At 37.9% G+C, this 21,072-nt stretch overlaps 1 protein-coding gene across 1 annotated transcript; it reads right to left on the bottom strand.

Moving 5' to 3' along the window:
* Positions 1–649: 649 nt before the first annotated feature.
* Positions 650–20,807, bottom strand: AMPH (amphiphysin; the record flags this gene model as incomplete). The annotated part of the gene is made up of 11 exons (XM_010184477.1): positions 650–778; positions 2,281–2,419; positions 5,092–5,174; positions 6,081–6,156; positions 8,077–8,162; positions 8,552–8,659; positions 10,005–10,100; positions 12,674–12,768; positions 19,373–19,427; positions 20,616–20,721; positions 20,769–20,807. Coding segments are annotated over 11 exons (1,012 nt in total), but the record flags the coding sequence as incomplete, so codon positions are not given.
* Positions 20,808–21,072: the final 265 nt, after the last annotated feature.

The raw sequence follows: 21,072 nt of genomic DNA, 5'->3' as shown, positions 1-21,072 counted from the left end.
ACAACTCTGTCTTTTATGCTTTTTATATCCAATTTTTAAAAGTTTCTTAATTTTATAATAATGAGATTAAAGTAATTTTGATCCCTTCTCTCCTAACTAATGTTTCCATGAGTTAAAACCAAGTGAATGATTAATCTAGCAGCAGCAGTCTTTTATACATGCAAAGAGTTGATTAAACAGCCAAGATCCATTTTTTTTAAATCCTCAAAAGAAAATAAGGAATAGTTCTTATTATTTTCATGGAAGAAACAGAAATAACCAAGGATCACTGTAAAGTGTCACTTGAGATGCTTGGGATTAGAAAAAAAAGCTTCTTAGATGAACTCTCAGTTTGTAAAGAAACCTGTATTCAGTTAAATCTCAAACATGGCTGTGTTTCAGAGTACTTTTTGTCAGGCCCGTCAGGAAGTCTCTCATCTTTTTCAATATGCAAGCACAGCTAGTCCTTTTGAGTGATTATGTGTGATCAATTCAAAGATAAAATATCATATGTGTGACCCTTTCAAGATAATCCAAAATGGTAATTGTGCCTCTGTATTCTACCTGTACCTTCCTCCTTCCTCACAGTGGAGAACAGCCCTACGGCCACTATTTTGGAGAATTTAGGGCAATTGCATGTTGGACTCACACACCATTCTCTGAATTTTACCTGTGATGGGGTCGTCACATTGATTTCTGGGACGAAGTTGTCATCAAAGAAGTTAATGATGTTCTCCTGTTGCAATTCCTTCGTGGGTGTGAGCTTAGGCAGTGGTGGGACTGGCGGACCTTTCCTCAGCTAGGCAGACAGCAAAAATGTCACAGAATAGTTCAGGAATAAGAGAAAGAGCTTTAAGCTAGGCCTGAATACTTTGTGTAATGTTTTTATCTCTGCTGCTTCACCTTAAATGTGGGAATAAGCCAATGGTTGAAAGGAACTGTTTGGTTGTTCATCACCAAATGCCTTGAAATAAACAGCATGGGAAAAGCAAAACTCTGTGTTTCAAACTCATTCCAACTCAAGGTTTAAGATTTCATACAAGAGCATTTCTTGGCTGATATTTTTCTGCTGTGAGGGGCACACAGCACAAGACACTTCCTCTCCTATGTAGCCCATAAAAGGAAGGGCGATGCTGCACAGAATGAGGCCTCTGCAGCTTTTTGGCTTCTTAATTCCTGTTTAGCTTTAGGATCCCTGCCTACTTGTCGCTAACTTTAAAGTCTGCTTAATGCTAAGACTATATCATCTCTATGAACCACAGCACCTCAAAGGTGCTTAGGTTACTAATTTCTCCTGCTCTCCAGAGATTCACATAACTACGACAAACTAATTTCTTGGAATAATACCAAATACTATCGGATAAATTCAAAACCTGTCAAAATACCTAGAAAAAAATCCACAGAAAATCTTCAGGTAGTATAATGATATAACACCATTGGCACCTGTAAGACTAAACTGAGTCCTACCTGATGAATATTCAGGCAGTGAAGTGTCATATTTTGGGAAACCAGAGAAAATAAGTGTGCTCACATGTAACTAAATGCAAAACCAAATTTCTTCTGATGTGCTCCCACCACAGAAATAGCAATCAGCATGGAGGCTATCCCAATTCTGAAAACATCCATAATACCAACACAAGTCTTTGATATGGTCAGAAAGCATCACATGAACTTTCATGCTATAGATGAAACTGTGATGCACGAAATTGATTCTTATTTCACCAGTACTGATGAGAACAGAAATTACTTCAGTGACTCCAATAGTGTCAAACTTTACAATCCAGTGTTAATAATAACTGATAAGCCTTTAATTATCAGTAATTATCTCAGCGGTATTTAAGCTAGTTCTATTATTTACTGTTTTAGAGATTGGCCAGACCAGTGATAGTCACTGGCTGATTTTTTTCCAGGGTAAGCATAAATCTGAAAATTAACGAAGACCAGAACTATATAATCTACTGAAATTCACAAGGAGTTTTTAGAAATAGGTTTTTCAGACTGTCACTGCTGGGATATGCGTCTTTAGAGACGATGCAACTTTTTAAGAAGTGTTTTGCTTTGCCACCACAAGACGCCCCCAGTTCACTGGGCACCTTAAATTTCCTTCATTCCCTCTTACACAAAAACACTGCTTTCCACCCATGCTCATGACACAGGGATGAACAACCAATGAACAGAACAGACTGCAACAAAGCCAGTGGCCTCTCTGTCATTTCTCAGTCACAGCCCAGATGAAAAATCCACCACATACATCATCTCATCTATCTCTTACTGCACAACAGGCCAGTTTTTCTTGCTTACCTGTGTGGGTGACTTAGGTCGGGCTGGTGCTGGAGATGCTGGTGCCAGCATATGATTGGGACTAGCAGTAGGGCTAGGCAGCGGAGAGACCTCCTCTGGTGGTGACGGTGTTTTTGCAATGCGGAGTGGACCTGAATCACTAGACAGAAGCAAAGCAATGGCGAGGACATACATATCATGCTGACTTGACAATTTGATGCAATAGTTGAACTTCATCCCTGATATAATGCCAGTGACCACAAAATGCAGTCCACACTGGAAACAAACTGAGCTGTTACATAATGACTAAAACTAAAATTAAATTAAAATAAAATTCAGTGATCTACAGTGTCAAAGGAAGTTTTTTGAGTGCTCTTGATTTTTGAAGCATCTGTTCACCTGTTCATTACAACTTGAGAGAAACAGAGTGCCTGCATTTTTTCAGATTCTGTATTTGAAATAATGTTTCATGTATAAGTTTGTAACCATCATAAAATGTGAGATGGAATTACTGTCTTTGTTTCACACAGTTATCAGAATACAAGGCTGTAAAGATAAAAACTCCGGGGAAGGCATATGGCAATGAATAATGCACATGATTTTAAAAGCTCTGCAACTTCAGAAAGATTTCAATAAAATAAAACACAACCAAGATTATTATAAAAATACCACTATTTAGAGGGACAGCTCACCACAACTACAAACAAGCGGCAGTCAAGTGACTTCAGCAGAGCTCTGCTGATGCTAAGAAAAGTTATGATAAAGTTCTGAAAAAAGATCTGCCCTTCCCATGAAAGGATCTGGCGCAAACATTGAGACATATTCAGCTACCTAGAAATGCAGAAAGCTTACAACTCGGGAGGCTATAAACTACAGCACTCAACGACCACAGTACTCAGCAAGAGAAAAGCGACACCTACACATCTTCAGGTAGAACAGAGGTGGTACCTGACTGAGGAGACCACACCATAAACATGTTCCTAATGCTAACACAAGAAAAATTCATTCTTGGGAAGGGACAGACTTAGCCCACACTCACCACCTCTTTCTGTGGAAATATTAAAAAAAAAGAAAAGAAAAAATAAGCTGTTATTATGAAATTTCTTTCCCAGGTACAGTATTTGCCTTCAGGTCAGAGTATTCAGTAGCATATAAGTTTTTAAGAAGTATCTTTTTATATAGTTAAGGAAATATTAGATACTGTACTTGTCTGGTATCTACTTCTCATGCATCTGAAAAGGAAAGCTGCTCTATCTTACAAAGACCCACTCCTGAGTAGTCTTTTAGGGCACCATAACTAATAATGGAAGTCAAAATTTATCCAGACTGTCACACAAGGCTCTGTGAACAGTACAGAAAAAGAGAGTAACATAGTAACTAAAGTATTTTTTTAAAGCAATTTTTTTTTAAAGCACTGTATTAACATTTACTTATTTGCAGCAATAATTATTATTTTTTTCTCTCATTGATGGAATAAGTAATTCAGCACATGCATGCTGAACACAGTCTAGAAGACACCCATGGGAAAAAATCCCCTATTTATTACAAAAACTGCTTAAAGTTTTTCAACACTACATTATTTTTCATCCCATAAAAGTATTTTACAAATCCTTTACAGAAATATATTTTGGCTTGTAAGTCCATCCTAAAGGGGCTAGAAGTGGTGATGCATGAGTTAACAACTCTGGAGGCAGTGTGTAAGTATATATGAGCATGGATTAACACTGAACAAAACCAAAAAAATTTGAACATGTTTTTAATAAGGTAGTTCTGCATTTTGCATAAGGTCAGAAAGTTCAATATTTCGTTCTTTGTTCTCCCAAAGTGAGATCAAAAAAAGTATCAGCCATATGTTTGAGGCAGATGTTATGTTGTTTGGTCAGTCTTGATTGTTGCTAATCTGAGTCCATTTTGAGGACAAATTAGCAGTAGCTGTAACATTATTCCGATTGCTTCTGATGAGCTGGGATTGGATGGAAATTCAGGATTTATGTATTCACTCTAAATATAATTGTGTTTTCCTAAGTCTCACTGTTTTATAATTTCAACCTTTTCTGCCTATCACTATGACAGTCCCCAGAGATCAAATTATGGCAGAAAGACTACATGTGTTGCAGGCAAAAAATCAGAAATACTGCACTGGCATGCACTGATATTAGGAAAACACCATCTGATTTTAAACTTCTTTAAAACAAACAAACAAACAAACCCCACAACAAAACAAAACCAAGATTTCTCTTGTAAGGCATTAAAAATATGGTATTTTGTGACATTCTTTTTACTTCAGCTTTTCAGCTTTTATGATGCATTCTCAGAACACATTTCTTGAGTTTTCCTCACAAGCAGAAGAGAGAAAAGCTGACTTTTATCCAACAAAGGTTGGTATTCTCACCTAATCATACACCTTTAGGAGCTAAAATCACATCTAAATATTTCAAGGCTTTAAAAAATATTACAAAAGATAGCAACATTGCTGTAAACTAGGCATTGAAGAAATACAAGCTATATTCTTAGCTGGTGCAAATTGGTGTAACACTCTACTATGAACTAGGCTAAACTGCAACAGCTGAGAATCTGGCCTTTATTCTTTTTTCGAAAGGAGAAATGGAGATGAAGGAAGTGAAGGTGATGAAGGTGATGAAGGAAGCTTAGCACGTTAAATCATGTTACGAAGAAATTCATCCAAGGTACCTCCATCTACTATCCTGAACAAACAGACTCGGGAACCGCTTTGTGCAGCAATCACTACACATGGTATAGGTGGTTACTATATATGCTGAAACTCATACAGCCTACTGCAATGCAATCAATTAAAAAGAGCAGTAAATTCACCTTGGTGCCCCTTGAATCGTGAAGGCCTTGTCTGCGTGCTGATCTCCCAGCTTCGTCATTACTTCATACAGTTTGTGACATAGCTGAGAAAACAAAACACTTGTCTGAGTTTAAATGAAGCACTACAGTCATGATAAAAAACAAAGGTGATAAATCTGGTCTGGTAACTAATAACCTGATAATATATAATCTGATAACTTTTAAATGGCATATAGATCTTTCCAAAAATACTCAGTACCACATATATCAAAATTCTAAGTGGAAACATATCAAAATCCATAGAATCAAAGATAACAGCAGTTCTTAAAAAAAAAGGTGGTTTTCAGAGAACAAGTTTTTAAGTGTGACTGCTGTCTGATCTCTGATGAAGGAGGTTGCCTAAAGTTTAAAGCAACATAGGTAGGTGAGAAGATCCAAGTTTTCCTCAGAAACCTAATCCAAATTTACGTGGGACTACAGTCAAGCAAGTTTCCCATACTCACTTTTATTTCTATTAGTATGTTACTACAGATTATACGCTACCACTTAGCAAGGTATTTTCAAAATATTCTCACTGAAACAGCTCGAATTGCCTAACAGTCACAGATATAATGTTGCATGGCTGACAACGTATATAGCAGTCTTGAAGGGAATGCTTGACATGTTTTTCTTGTACTGATTAAAGCAACGAGATGCTTAGCAATTGGACATGGCAAAAATAACTGAAGTCAATAGTATGCTAAAAAGAATGGAGAAGATATCAAAAGAGAATGTTAATTTAGTGCTACAACTGATGATGCACTGTAATCCAAAATTGTACGTGCTGTCCTTTTCTTAAGGAGAGTACAAAATTGGCAAGTAGAAACAAATACAAAGGTTATGCTACAAATCTGGATCTAGGGTAAATTCTCATGTATGCTTCTGTTAGATTTTTACTGCTGCATTACAAGATGCTTGCTGCTATGCGTATCACATAATCCACTATACATGAGATATTAATTTTTACTCACTAAAGCTATTTCCTTGTGAAACTTGGCTTCGAGGCTGGATACATTTTTGAAGGTGTTCACATAGAAGCCAACTCGTCTACAGAGGATGGCACAAAGAAAGGAAAAAGAAAATAGGAGATAGGGGTGGGAGGGCCACAAAGGCAAATTATTTTTTTTTCCAGACTACAAGCAACAGTCTCGACTATTACTCTAAGCAAAGCAAATAATTGGATCAAATGTCAAAATTTCAAACTAGCTTGTTCATTATTACTTCTGTTTGTATTAAGATCATATTTCACACCACACAGAGTGAACCAAGTTGAGACTACTCCACAGCAGGAGGCTTCAGCTTGTTTTAGAGAAGAGGAAGACTGGGAAAGGACTGGCATGAGTGTGGCACAAGCACACAAAACACAAGGTGCTCTGGGCACCCCATCTCCCACCGGACAGCAAGAAACCACTGACTGAAAGGAGAGAGGTACCACTCCGGCACTGCAAGCGCCTGCGCCCTAATTGCTATCGCAGTACCCAGGTGATGCAGGTGTGTCTGCAGGCAGATTTAAGGTATATAGAGCTCAGTACAGCCTGGGAGTGGGTGCCCTCAAAGAAATCAGCCCTGAAACATATGCATATGTATGTAACATAAAATATTTCCTAATACAGATAGACATTTTTGCACACTCAGTAAAAATCTGCCGCTTGGGGTGAATGATTACATACCTTTTGTACACTTTGAAAGTAGAAAGTGTTTCCTTAGGTCTTGAATTATTTTTCCCTATTTAAAACTTTCATGTGTAAATTTTCCAAACTTTTATTAACAAAACCAGCTTTGGCATAAGAATAAGCCTTCGAAGTGTCAACTCAAGGGCTTATTTTCTCCCTGAATAATTGTAATAAGTTAAAAAAAGGACTCTGAAAGCAATTGCTTTTTAAATTATGCCTATTGCTCAAATTAAATTCTGCCTTTCCCTGAGACTAGTTAGTGGGCAACATAGATATAGAAATAAAAGGGCCCTTAGTCTAAATATTTCATATGCCATTTTACTTTTACTAAGCCCATAAAATAAATATCTTGAACTACTAAGTAGCTTTTCAGCTGAAATAGGCAGAAACACAGCAGGAAAACCCTCTATTGATCTGAAATTTAACAGTAATTAATTTAGAAGGCAGATAAGACAAAGGATACTTCAGTGACTCACAACACATTTCCACCACAGACTGTCATTTGTTAAAGAACATAGCACATTAATGAGATGCTTATGGTTTTACTGCTTTTGTTCTCCCATTCATTCTGTCTGCATTTTCTGTATAAACACAATTCATGATTAAACATCTCAAAAGAATGATCTATGCTATCAAATGGTTCTACATCTCAGATACAGTGCAAACTGTGAAACGTGTATTCTGCTGTAGTCATAATGTTGTTTTTCTCTTCTTCTAGGGCTTTGGTAGTACCTTACAGGAACTTGGAAACAATAATTGTCATAAAATATTTATAAATTTCTAAGGTTTTTGTTTCAACATCTTTTACAGAAAAATGACCTATAAGGAGACCCACTGCAAACCTAGAAAAGCATGTGGCTGCTTTTGATACTGAAAAGATTTGATCCCTTTTATTAACAAGCGGCGTTTTTTTTTTTCTTGAAAGGATCGGGTATCCACTACCAAGGTATCTGAGAAAGATTATGGAAGCAGTGGATGATAGTCACAATCTGCCATTCTGTGCTCTGACACAGTTCTTTATCCATAAAATTGAGACCTTTTTGCACCTCAGAATGAAGATATGATAATGAACCTTAAGTGCCAAGATACACTGAAAGAAATAAGCATAAGTACACTTACAGTAAGTATAATTTTGGATCATTTGCAGGCATTTTGCCATTTATTATTTCAAAAAGATAAGGGAAGTGACCTTCAAGGAGACACCAAACCATTTTCTATCAGCTCACTAAAATCCCCTGGTTTCCTTTCATTACTCCCCCTTTAGGCCTTCCAGAAAATATTTGCCTAGGCTTACCGTGACCACAGAGATGGCAACTCTTCTTGTAAATCAGTGTTAAACTCTTCAAACACTTTCTGTGCTTTTTGAAACTCTTCTTCAGCCTAAAATAAAATGAAACAGGGTGACTTCTGCAATCACTATGACATAACAAAACCTGTCAAAATTGGTTTTGTGCATTTTTGTGGGTCCTTTCCTTATTAAGAAAGGATGTGACTGAGTCCCACGCCATGCAGGCCAACACAGGACTTGCTGTTCCCTCAGTCTCACTGAGAAATAAAGCTAGGGCACAAAAAGGATTCATACCTGAAAGAGGCTGAGTGTGCCCTCCATATGCATCAAAATACTCAACAGACATTTATGCTTAAGGACACTGTTATTTCCTTTTCTGAGCAAGGAAAAATAAGAGAAACTTTGTGCTCCATCTCTGCACAGAAACACATGCCGCCCGAGCATCCTAAGTCTTCTGCCAGCATCCTTCCCATTTTGCTACCTTGGTAATTCTGCCTTCATCTTTTCTTTTTGAGCTCTGTAGCGCTTCTAGATGATGCCTTGCACTGTCGTAGTCCACTAGCTTTCTGCTTCGTTTTGCAATGCGAGTCTGTACAGGGACAGAAATGAAAGTCAGCACAAACAGCCCTTTATAAAAAGCTATTTTACCTATGTTGTCATTTAAGTTTTTTGATGTATTTGTATTCTCCCTTACCTGCTGTTCGTATCTAAATTACTATATCATGCAGGAACATGGACATGGTAAAAGAGACAAACTAATCACAGTATATTAAATAAGGAATCCATTTACAGATGGTTTGGAAGGTTTTTTTGTGGGCGTAGGGCTTATAGGCTCTTAGAAGTGAGATATCGATGTTAGGCAATGACTTGTCTCATTCTCCAGAATAAGTGGACTTGTTAAACTGATGGTAACATGATCTTTTCCCTCTAAATATAGTTTGCAAATCCAATAAATAATTAACATATTTATTCTCTACAGTTGGAAAAATGCTTAAAATATACTTCTCAGTACAGTTGCTCTGACACATGTCTAAGACAACTGGAGTTCAACATGCAATAGGAACTCTAATTTACTTGCTATAATTCTCTTTAAACAAAAGGCCTTTCATATATGCTGAATTTACAAAGCTGTATCTTATATGTACATTCCACATACTGAGAGGATGTAAGCACAGTTTGATTTATAAGCAAGTTTGAGACTGGATATCAGCAATGTTGGGATTTTTTAATTATTTTTTCCTTATTCCCTGATATAAATGACAAAGAGAACGACTGCATGATAGCTACTCAATTATAAACCATCACAAAAAATTTCCAGCTATGTCTGTACAGTCATTCAAATATAAAAGAATTATCTCTCACTGTAATGATTCTTTATCCCCACACATTTCATTTAGCAACCATCGCCCTGGACTGTACACTGGAGAGGCATCCGGGAGACACTAGGATCTGCATAAGAGTCTCTCCTGATGTGTATTACAAAAACTTTTTGCAACTAATTAAAAGACAGGAACTGTGGCTTAGTTAAGAGAAAGATATTTAGATACCCACAGGTGCATCTAGCCAATAACAAAAGGCCTGCTTTTCACGTTATAATTTGTCTGGCAGGTGAAGAGCTTAATGTGTCCCTGTCAAAGTTGATGAGAATTATCTCACAGAAAATGAACAGAAGCAGGAAAAAACATAAAAGTTTTATCTACAAATGTTAATTTACTTCGTAGTACTAGGGCATGAAGAGTATTTTTATTCATTTGGAAATTCAGTGCAGCCTAATGTCAGGGATTTACCTACAGAACATCTTTCACATTGCAGAAGATAATTACTTCCATTTTCCCCCCTTTTTATTTTTCTTTGCTTGTGATCTCATTTGCTATTTACTTTATTACTCAACAGCAATTTTACAAATTGTCTTTTATAGGAAATCATTACTGTACTTTGATATCAGGAAATTGTCCTAGATATGTATCCAAGGTCAACAACGACCCATCCACCAGTTTTTGATGGAAGTCTTCCCAAAGTTCATCACATTTCTGTAAAGGCAGAAAAAAGAAAAATGTGTTTAGTAGTGTAATTCCACTCCAAACGTAGGAGAAATACAAATGCAATTGTTGAAGATTAATGTTTCTGAAGTTTTAAAATGTTCTTTATGGCAATAAATCAAGAGTGTGTTTACAAAGTAAATGACAAGACATTGCAAGTTTTAATTCACAACAAAAGAAGATTTAGCTTAATAACTAGTTTGTGTTTTCATTCTTTCAAACAGTAACTGCTATGTGAAAAAAAGGATATCATGGATTCAAGGTCTTACTCAGAGTTTCAGGTCCCTGAGGGTCAACAGTGCAGAATGTGAAGCTGCCCTAGTTCTTATGCCTAAGTGTGTTCACTGATGATGAACCTACCTTACAAAGAAAAAAAAGTACAACTGAAAATAGAAGAGTAAATAAAATAAAGGAAAAATGAAGCCTGTTTCCTATCAATTACAAGGATTTATAAGCTTAGCTTTCCTTGGTCATTTTTAAAATAAAAGCTGTGGACACCTACCCTAAGAAAGGTCTTTCAACCTATACTTCTTGTGACTTTAAGGTACATTTGATGAAATGGCTGATGCACAGACAAGAAGAACTCTACAATGCACTGCTAGAGAACTGGGATGCCAGATACGAAACTAGGCAATATCAGCAGGCAAATTAAAAATATCCCACACAGAAGCTACAGTGCTTTTCCCCAGACCCCTTTGCAGCTCTGAGGTAGTTACCAAGAAACATCCCTTGTAGTTTTCTGGTTTTTAGGAACATGTTAGTGCAGCTGATGTGACAAGGAGCCCGCAGGGAGCAGGTTGAGATTCCTTGCCAGAAGCAAATCCTGTTACATAGAGACAAAGTGCTTGAGGTCCTGGGTTCTCAACCGAACAAGTCATTAGCACATGTTAAACATCCTGATCCCGCTTTTCTTTGCACATTTCAAAAACCACGGAACTCCCTCCTTTGATGGGAGGGAGGCTAAAGGGGGTGAGCAATGCTCTGCAGGGCTGTTATCCTAACCAGCAAATCCGGAAAACTATTCCCTAGTGTTTGTTTTAGCATAAGCCACTATAGGGCACATTATAAATGCTGTGTGATGCTAGCATTCAGTTCATTCATTTCATACAGAGTCCCTAATGAATTATTACAATCCATTAATCATGCTTAAAAGAAATAGCTCATTTATTAACACAGTATTTGATCACAGCGGTCTACAGAGCAGCATAGTATTAGATAATAGCAAGCAACTGACAGACCTGTGGATTTGTCTTTCTACCTTGCTGATGCATATTTTGGACAAATTGAAATCATGGGTGCTTTCTGAAATCTCATGGGCTCAAAACACATTGCTGAAGAGTCCTTTAAGCCATCATCAAAGCCATCATCAAAGGTCATTTAATGGACCCTTTTTGGAATGATAATTTATATCCTGGACTGCACAAATGTAGAATTCTATTTTACCCTAGGTTGAGGGATGCATAAATCTACATTTGTTATTATATAGGAAAAAAAATCAGGAACGGAGATTTTGCAATATTGCCCACAGTAGTCTATTAAGAAGACATATCTAACATTTATCTCTATATCTAATAGAAATTAAGAGATGCATTTTGGTCCTTTCACCCACAATTACAAATTTCCAAGTGTAAAACCTGATAGATACAAGATGAGGTGCTACAGTAAGATGCAGCAGGAGATCTTCCAGTTGTTTAACCTAAAACATGGTATCTTAACTTAAAAAGTTTGGGAGCTGAGTGCTTTTAAAATCAAAAACATGTCATGCCTTCAGCAGCAGGGAAGGGCAGAGGAAGGCAGTCACAGAGAAGAAAAGCAATCATTACGCAGATTTGGGAAGAATGCTCTGTCTTTCAGTTTCCTGTAACTTGTATTACCCAGAAGACCTTGCCCACTGGATGCCAGGTGGTTAAAAGCCGCACTGGTAACAGTTTGCACTTTCTTGTCACCACCAGCACACTTGCTGACAGATTTCCCCCAGAATTAAAGTTGTTTACTCTAAGCAGGCAATTTAGAGCACCTTGAGTTAAGCTCCTGGAATATCCTCTAGAAAAGTCTGTTTTTCTCTAATCACTGAAGGAACTTCAGAAAGGCTAACAAGAATAGTGCCCTGCAGTCTAGTTTGGTCTTAAATTCTATATTCTTGTCAGAGAAAGGTGAGTGTCCTATCAGGTATCACTGGCTCAACAGCTGTTATATAGTGCACAAGGATACGCAGATTTTATAATTTTCAACATTCAGTTGAATTGAGAATCCTGACTGTTAAACTGAAGGTAAGATACCTTGTATAAACTTGTCAATTAGTTGCTATCAGGACCAATTCTGCTCACACTGACATTGACCTTGGTGGGAGCTTACATCAGCTCGTTAGTAAAATAGACATTGCAAATGCGGCCTCTGGTCAGCAGGAGGTGCATTGCAGAAGACAAATAAATTTCTATGCTTAAAAAATAGGATTTAACACACAACACAGAATTAAGGGAAATTTCAGATGCATGCTTCTTCCAACAGCTCAGATTAATCCATTTGCAGCCAAAATACTTTCTTCCTCTTTTCACACATCTTACCTCTCCAATAATTTTCACATCTTCTCGTCCATACCAATCTGGCTCATACACTTCATGAAGAGACTCTGTAAGCTTCTTTGAGGCATCTTGCATCCCTGTAATTAGAGAGGAGGACAAATATGTAACTGCAAACTACAAGAACAGGTTGCTAAATAACTTTATTTTGACTCAAATGTACCTGCTATGCCATTCCCTCTGGCATGTTTAGACTGTAATTTTCAACAGCAGAAAGAAAACCTCTGTGTTCATCCACATCAATGAGAAATGTCCCTCACAGAAGATTTAATCCATATTTATATACAGAAAAAAGGTTTCTATCAGATTAGGGATTCCATTTTCTATTCTGAACTAAACATATCTGAATATGAATAACAACCCAGAGGGTAGTCCTGCCCACAAAAGACCCAATTGAAAGACTCACTGAAAAGACAATCAAATAGAGACTTGCCCTTGGTTATTTTCAGCTCTTCCACCTTTCAAAAGAGTTTCTTACATTGTCCATAAGTATCATGCCAATCTGTGTGGAAGAGGATGCATTTCCAGGGTGGCACAATTAAAATGGCAGAGATTTATGAGAACTGCTGGTTATGAAAATGGACTTCAGAGAAAAGCTAGAAGAAGTCTGCGCTAAACAGAAGTGCTCCACATAATGGAGGAGGTCACACACAAGTAGAATATATCTCAGGATTTCTCTGTTTACTTGTTTTCAAAGATATTTAGGTCTTAGAAGCTGTCATGTGTAAAGTGAGAGCGATTGAGCTTGTTATTCTTGTGCTCACAATAATGATGTTGACCTAAGGGTATTTCCATAATGAAGCAAAGGACTGGCAAGAGCTGAGACAGTGTCTAGGAAAAAGATGCCTGAAGTGGGGAGAGTGCCATAATGGACCTGGTTTCATGAAGAATGATTACCTTGTATGCTCATGGAGCAGGTTTAGAAGTATGTGGAGCCCAGCACAAACTTACGCTTGCAGGAGGGTGGTGTCTACAGAGAATTGTGCTAAGCCAAACTGCACCTCTGGAGCTCTTGCTATCACAGATGAAACAAGAAAGGTGACTATTGATGGTTATCACTCTGTAATACACAGAGGAGCTGGCCTAAAGGTAAAGTAACTTCAATGATATTATGAGAATGAGCCTAAATTTATCTTCAGTGAGATCAGTTTGAACCCAGTGAATAAATTAGTGCCCTCTGTGAAGGTACTGGGGTTTGCCTTTCCACTTTGATGGAGCACAAATACATGAGATATTGAATATGGTTCTGAATCCAGTGAAAGCAAACTGAACTCATCTAACATGCTAAAAGTCAGTTAAAAATCTGTAATTTTTAAATGACAACTTTATTTCAACTTCTTTGCAAAATCTGAACAATACTGCTAATATTTTTACATAGTATTAACTTTTTCTAAAAAAACACTTTTTTTTTCCTCCAGCCGAAGTCTGTTTACTGCAGCACATCTGCACTGTTTTGAAAAGATCTCTAGTGTGATCTTCAGATTTAACTGCTTAGCGACTGATTTTAGAAATAAAATTAGTATTTCTGTTTTCTGCACAAAGAAATGTTCAGGAGTGGAAAAGAAGAATTCATTTGAAACTTCAATGTCCAGAAGAACAGACTTGACCTAGTCAGTACTATTCCACCATGCACTCCAAAACACACACTTGAGATACAACAGGAATACAAATGCAGTAATGCACACTTCCTAATATAAAAGTGGTGGTCTATGGAATTGGTAGGATAGGAAAAAATGATACTGAGAAAGCTGAAAGTAGGTGGTTGTTCTCAGACCTTGGGTTCAAGGGAGAGAATGACATGAGAAAGGAGGAGAACATGTACAAAGGAAATCCTGGTGTTCAGAGGGTACAAACTATCACCCTTAAATCCAAAGGTGCTGAGTCAAAACAGAATATTTGATCTCTTCAGTGATTGTCTTTGGGATGCTTTTTAAAGAGACAGTTCAGCTCAGAGAATTGGTATAGCACAAGAAGTTAAGATGCATTTACTCCTTTTCTCCTTCCTGGTTAATGCTTAAGATGATGTATCACCAGCTAAGAAAGGGTTCCTGAATAAAGGGGCTGGTTTGTTTTTTTTTTGCCTAGAATATAACAGATTACAGTAAAATACAGATGATCTTCACATATTTTTCCAAGCAGAACTCATTTAAAATCTTTAATACCACTGCAAATTAACTCTGGAGGTAAGGCAAAACCAGCACAGCATCGCTGTGCTTAAGAAGGCTGCTTCTGTCCACTCCAGGCAAACGCACAGAGCAGGAAGGTTTGTGGGTTCCTGCTCACACTTGATCCTTTCTGATACCTGAACTTCTGCCCTTAAGCACGCCGCATGCTAACCCTGTCATGTACGCTCCTTTGGCAGGCAGGCTGGCAGAGCTGCTCGCTAATCCCTCCCACAGCTTGCGCTCAGCTCGGCCACAGACCAGGCTTAGGTAGAGCACTTTTTCCTATGCAGACTTTCTTTTTTCAAGACTACAGGACTCAGGCATATACCTAATTAAGAGAATAAGTAAAAGGCCCTCCCACACTTGAGTCGTATCACAGTTGCACCAAATTTTACAACGTTTTAGAGTTCTGAGAATCTGGTAATCTTCCATTCTACCACATGCCTGTAAAAAAGGTCAATCACATCCAGCTGTCGCATGAAGCATGTGGGCATTACAGTACTTGGCTTCCTCTGTCAGGGGCTTTGGTCTGAAATTTCCACAGGGCAACATCATCCATCCTACTTCCTCCACTACTGCATCTATACTAGGCTTACCACAATACCCCAAATGAGTCCATAGGTAAATATCAATCCAGTGGCTTCCCATTCTTTTTCATGCCTATGGGCATAAACTTACAATGTCCAATGATTCTTTTTATTTGGCTGGTTTTCACATATAAATATTTCTTATGCACTGATACCTTTTATGCACTATTCAGCACTAAAGTTAAGAGGATTAGTGTCTTGACTATAGACTGCAGCCTGTCTCTCTCTGCTTTTTTTAACTGCTATCGAGAAAGATAAATCGCTTAAAGCAAGTCATTAAAATAAAGTACTAAGAAATGTAAAAAGAATTTTGACTGTTGATGAACAGTTAGAAATTTAATATAAATTGTTTCATTTAGTACCACTGCTTCCTGGTAATTGGGTCACCTATTTAATAACTACTAGTGCCAAAATAATGGAATAGTTTAGGAAAAATGATGCAAAATAATCCAGTTACTGATGTCCAAGGCTCTCAGAGGAAATCATTCCTCTTTCTATGGGAAAGAGCCCCTGTCCCTGGAACCCCAAAGGACTCCCAGAGGCTCCCATGCAGTAGGGATCCTGGGGGTGATGGGGCAGAGACATTCCCCTTAAGCACCCTAGAAACAGTGAGTAGGTGACTCCTTGCATCACAGTTCCAATACACTCAAGCTCCCATGAAGAATGAGACTGGCCTGGGACTCCATATAGGACCCATATACTATGCAGTTTCCTCACTCCCCAGCAGGGAAATCCAAGCTTAATCATTGAGAAAATTCCATTTTCCTGTTAGACTGAGGCACCTTGATCTGGCTCTTAATATTTAACTATTTCAGTGGGGAAGAGGGCTTCATGTGTGGTTCTCTAGGGAAACAATCCATGCTGCCATAAGGGTTGTATTTGTTCTTGCTAGTTATTCATTAAAGTTTCAACTGAAACAATTCAATAATTTCATAATTTGTTACTACAGAATAATACAGAAGTATTATAAATAGTTTTACTGCTTCTAAGAAATTATATGACTGATTTTAAGATGTGTGTGTCTGGAGGATATGTGCAGTTCTGTCAGCCACAGACTGACAACTGACAGATCTCCAAAATCTTCCCTTCCCTTCCCATGGACTGGTTATTATTTCTCACTACATTAAGTCACCAGAAAAGTATGATGCTGCTTTTTTATGACGGAGGATTTCTTTTCACCTCAGCCACCTTGCCACCTGCACGTAGACCCATGTTTATATCTCCCTATCTGCACTAGTGCTTGCAAAGAGCTCAGGGTAGAGAATGGGATGCTGATTTAGGGTTTCTTTAACATTTGGCTCATAAAACCATTCAAGTCACCTACAGCTCTCAAAAGCTTAAAAAAATAAATCTGGAAGTAGAGAACCCAGATACATGTTGCCAAGGAGACTGGAAGAGACAGACGACTGAGGCATGAGATGACTATAGCTATGGGGGACACTACACAGTCTTGCCAATGCAAACACCACTGATAGATAGCAGACATTGATCTATCATGTAGGTGAAATAAAACAGCCCATAAAAGCCATTCACAAGTTCAACAGCTTTAAGGTCATGTTTCCTTTGAGTTCTTGAGTAACCAGCAGTAAAGGTCAAGATCCAGCTAAGACTAAGAAGTACCTCTGAGTGAGAGGAGCCTAGATGTAGCAAAAAATATTTTAAGAAAGTGTGATACTACACCTCAAACTGCCAAGAATATTACAACAAAGGGATAGAGGATCAAAGAAGGCTCAATCGATCATTCATTGCTTAAACTGTGCCCAAATCTTGCACCTCCAACTTCCAGTATCCAGTCACTCAGAAGTCATGCAGCAAAATTAAACTTATCACAACACCCAACATCCAGCTTTATAAAATGTTTTAAGTTAAAGTTAGCTATCTTGCCAACTCCTAAAACCCCTTAAAATGAACTGCTTGTCTCACACCTGTATGAGAACAAGGATGTCAAGCGCATTATTTTCCAAGGATATGATCCAACATTTTCCCTGCAAAATGAGCCCCTGATGGCAATGTGCCTCCAAGACTCAGATGTCCTTGGTGCAGAAATTCCACTCCAGTGTCTAAATATGGCCGTTGCCATGCTTTTGGGCATAGCCACCACAGGATCTTTTAATGATGTCAGTCCTTCAAAGAATAGCAACAACAAAGAGACTGCAACAGTTGCTGGATCTGCTTCCGCCATTCAAAAACTGGAAAGGGCTTCACCACTGCTGAGCTAGTCAGCTTTGAGGAAGCCCCAAACTATAGACAAAACTATATATTGTGGACTACTGTCTTGGGCTGTCCTGTCACTTTACAGCATGAAGGTTTGCCCACATGCGTGCTAAGGATGCTCACTGGTAGAATGTTGGCTTTGGAGAATAACATTTTTAAGACTCTTTAGAGCTGCTTATGACTGGGTCTTTTCTAAGACATCAAGATACTGAGATGTTAGCAAACAGTTTTAATTCTCAGTAAGAAAGTCAGTCCAAATTATTTTCAAATATAGACTTACAGGCTGCAACAAGAAAAAGATGCTGAACAGAAAAACAAGTGGCCTAAAGGCAAAACTTGCATAATGAAAAATATCACACCAAGTTACAACAAAACAAAGAGTAAGCTCACTAGACAGTAAACCAGCAAAAGGACAATGTATGCACAGAGTACTAGGAAAAGAAGAGAAAGAGAGAAAGAAAACTAAACATGGAGAGGAGGATTGTTGTCACCAACACGGAAATCCAACCAGCATGTAAACAGTCAGCCTACATGACAGAACAGCCATCTGCCCAACAAACATCTCATCATGCTGCTTCTGAGTATCCATCTGATAATGATGTGAGGAAGGGATGATTGAAAAGTAAGAAAGTAAAATCAGCATCTAAGAGATGCTCAAAAGATGCTGCCATTTCCTCTATGAAAAAAAGATATTGTGCAAATCCCTACAAGGCAAAATATCTTTTGTTTAGTACAGAATTTTCCTTGCTCAGCCCATCCAGCAAACAAAGGGCAGTCTCCATTTTACAACTGCCATCAAGGAGATTTCTTCCCTGCTTGTCAACAGCTGCTGAAGCTTTATCATGACACAGTGATTTCCAGGGGTGTTAATACTAATTTGTAAAGTTCCCTACTGGACTGGAACAAGGTTAAAATATATATACACATACATATATTCATCATATAACTATATTTTTTTATTATTTCAAGAAGCCATTACTCTCTGTCAGTCACCAACTCTTATTCCCTTCCCTTTAACAGCTGGCGTCCAACTCCTCCAAAGAGAGGCGGCCTGAGAAAAAGAACACTCTTCATATGGTGCTAAGTTGAGTGTGCTGGATTTATAAATGTCCAGTAGGATTTAAATAGCTGTTTACTTAATCTCTGATATTTAAGCACTGAGCAGTGAGCTAATGCTACTTGGATTTTCAATGCAGTATCAAAAGAGATCACATTTTATTTTTAAACTTTTTAAAAAATGGATTAAGCAGTCAGAAATACATAAGACATCACATCATTGGAGGGCGCGGGGTTTTGTAGGGAGATCATCATCCAACTGGTAATACCTGGAAATGTTACAGTTGTGGAGATCAAGCAATCCCTTGCTTTCCATGGGGCATTTCGTATTCTAGGATTTGCAAAGACGAGTAACAAGACGCATAGATTTTGTGAGTGCTCAAAATGCATGTAACATGAGAATCTGGGCAGTGGTCCTGCACACAAAGGACAACCAATGATGAGCTGTGCATGCAAGATTGTACACACATGAGTTGATATCAAAGATGCAGAATCCCTAGCAACAGGCTAAAGAGCTTGTGCTAGATCCGAAGCAGAAATGTGGACCACTAATGACAAAAACAATACTACTTGTATTTGTCTTTGTGTATTTTAGACAAGCCTACTTTTCTCTTTTTTTTTTTTTAAAGTTTGCTATACATGACATAAAACTTAAAAATCACCTTTGATGGCTGCTAAATATCCTCTCAGTTCTCTCTGGAGCCTGGAACCCTCTGCCTGGAAAAGAGTAAAAAAAAACAAATAAAAAAAACAAACAAGGAGGTGAAAACACATTTCAGTTATGTTATTGAAAACACGTTTCATTTGTATTTTATGCCTTAAAACATGCATATAGTATGTCAAACTTAACAATAAAAAGCAACTTCAAGAGCTACTTGACGAATAGTGTCACATGTTGCAAGCATGCACAGGTTCATACAGAACAGGTGGCCTGGCCTAGATGCTATACATAGTGTACTCTCTAGGCTAAAAATTCTGGCGTTATTTTATCAGTTATCTGCACAGGGAAGAATTCTAGCCAGAGAAAAAGACAGTTCAAGCCAGCTTGGCCAATATCCTAACCTGAAACACAAAGAAGTATGATCAAGAATGGTGCACCTCCACTGGAAACCGCTCAAATGAGGCCAGTCAAGACTTGCAGAAAACTCATGCCCTCACTATTTTTAGAAACAGTTTTCAAAGTATTTTAACTTTTTAATATTTTGCAAGCTACTACTATAACTACTAAAAAACAATAGCATTGGTTATCTTGTTTAGCTTGGCTAGTGCATCCTACAGTCTGCTGTGAAATCTCAACTGTTTCTTTGGCAAACATATCAAAACTATTTTTCTCTTATCTTATACCAACTGAAAAACTCAGAATAGACAAATCAAAATTGGTGACTGTGACTGTATCATAAATTGGACTTCACAGCTCCTAGGATTTGCAATAAAATCTGTGTTACATTATAATAAATACTTCATTGCTAAAAAGCTGGTGTCCAGGACACCTTCATTAGCTTGAAGATTTTAGAAATGCTCCACATTTATCATTACCCAATATCCTTCAAATTATTTATTTAAACAGTTGGAAACTATAGGAATATCAGCTTGCAGTTACATTTTCTCACATACAGCTACACCATATGGAAAAATCAGCTGCAAAATATGACTGACTGCTTTGGAGTTTCTCTCATATTTTTCGTGTGAAAGTCAGAACCCAAACGAGTGCATGTGTGAATACTTTTAGAAGGCAAAGTCTCAACTAGTATAAGCTGGTATAACTCCACTTGAGTCAAAAGACTTCTGATTTCAGTGAAGGATTTGCCATCAGTGATAGCAATGCTCAGAGCATTGATACACAAAGGATCATAAGAAATTCAGGTTTAAAGGGACCATCTAGAGCTTAGAATCCAGCTACCTTGCAGCCACATTAAATCCAAATGGTTGTTCTGAAAAAATATTTGTCTCCCCAGTACATGTGTCGCAATGCAGATTACATCCACCAAACTCATTTGCCTCTCCCAGCTCCCTGCTGGGAACAGAAGGCCTTTAGAACTGGATCAAAAACACCCAAACTGCAATACACTGTAAGAAGAGAGTAACTGTCTTAAGGTCCTGGAGATATTAAATAATTTAGAAGGTAAAAATGCCTGAGTGGGCTTAATAAGCAGACTGAATTCACCTTATGGATTCAACAAACAGAAGGTTGCTTTTACACTAATTAGATCTGAAGCTAAACTCCTTTTTGAACCTAAATCCATTAATCAATCAAATTCTGAGCCCAGGAATAGACCCACTAGGGTGATATCCAAGAAGCTGCTGATTAACAGCAAGAGTGCAGAAGCATCCAGCCCACCAATCTGTCTCTGGTTTGGGACCA

This window comes from Mesitornis unicolor, unplaced genomic scaffold, assembly GCF_000695765.1.
Source record: "Mesitornis unicolor isolate BGI_N332 unplaced genomic scaffold, ASM69576v1 Scaffold54345, whole genome shotgun sequence".
Lineage (NCBI taxonomy): Eukaryota > Metazoa > Chordata > Aves > Mesitornithiformes > Mesitornithidae > Mesitornis > Mesitornis unicolor.
This window is presented reverse-complemented; position numbering and strand designations above follow the sequence as displayed.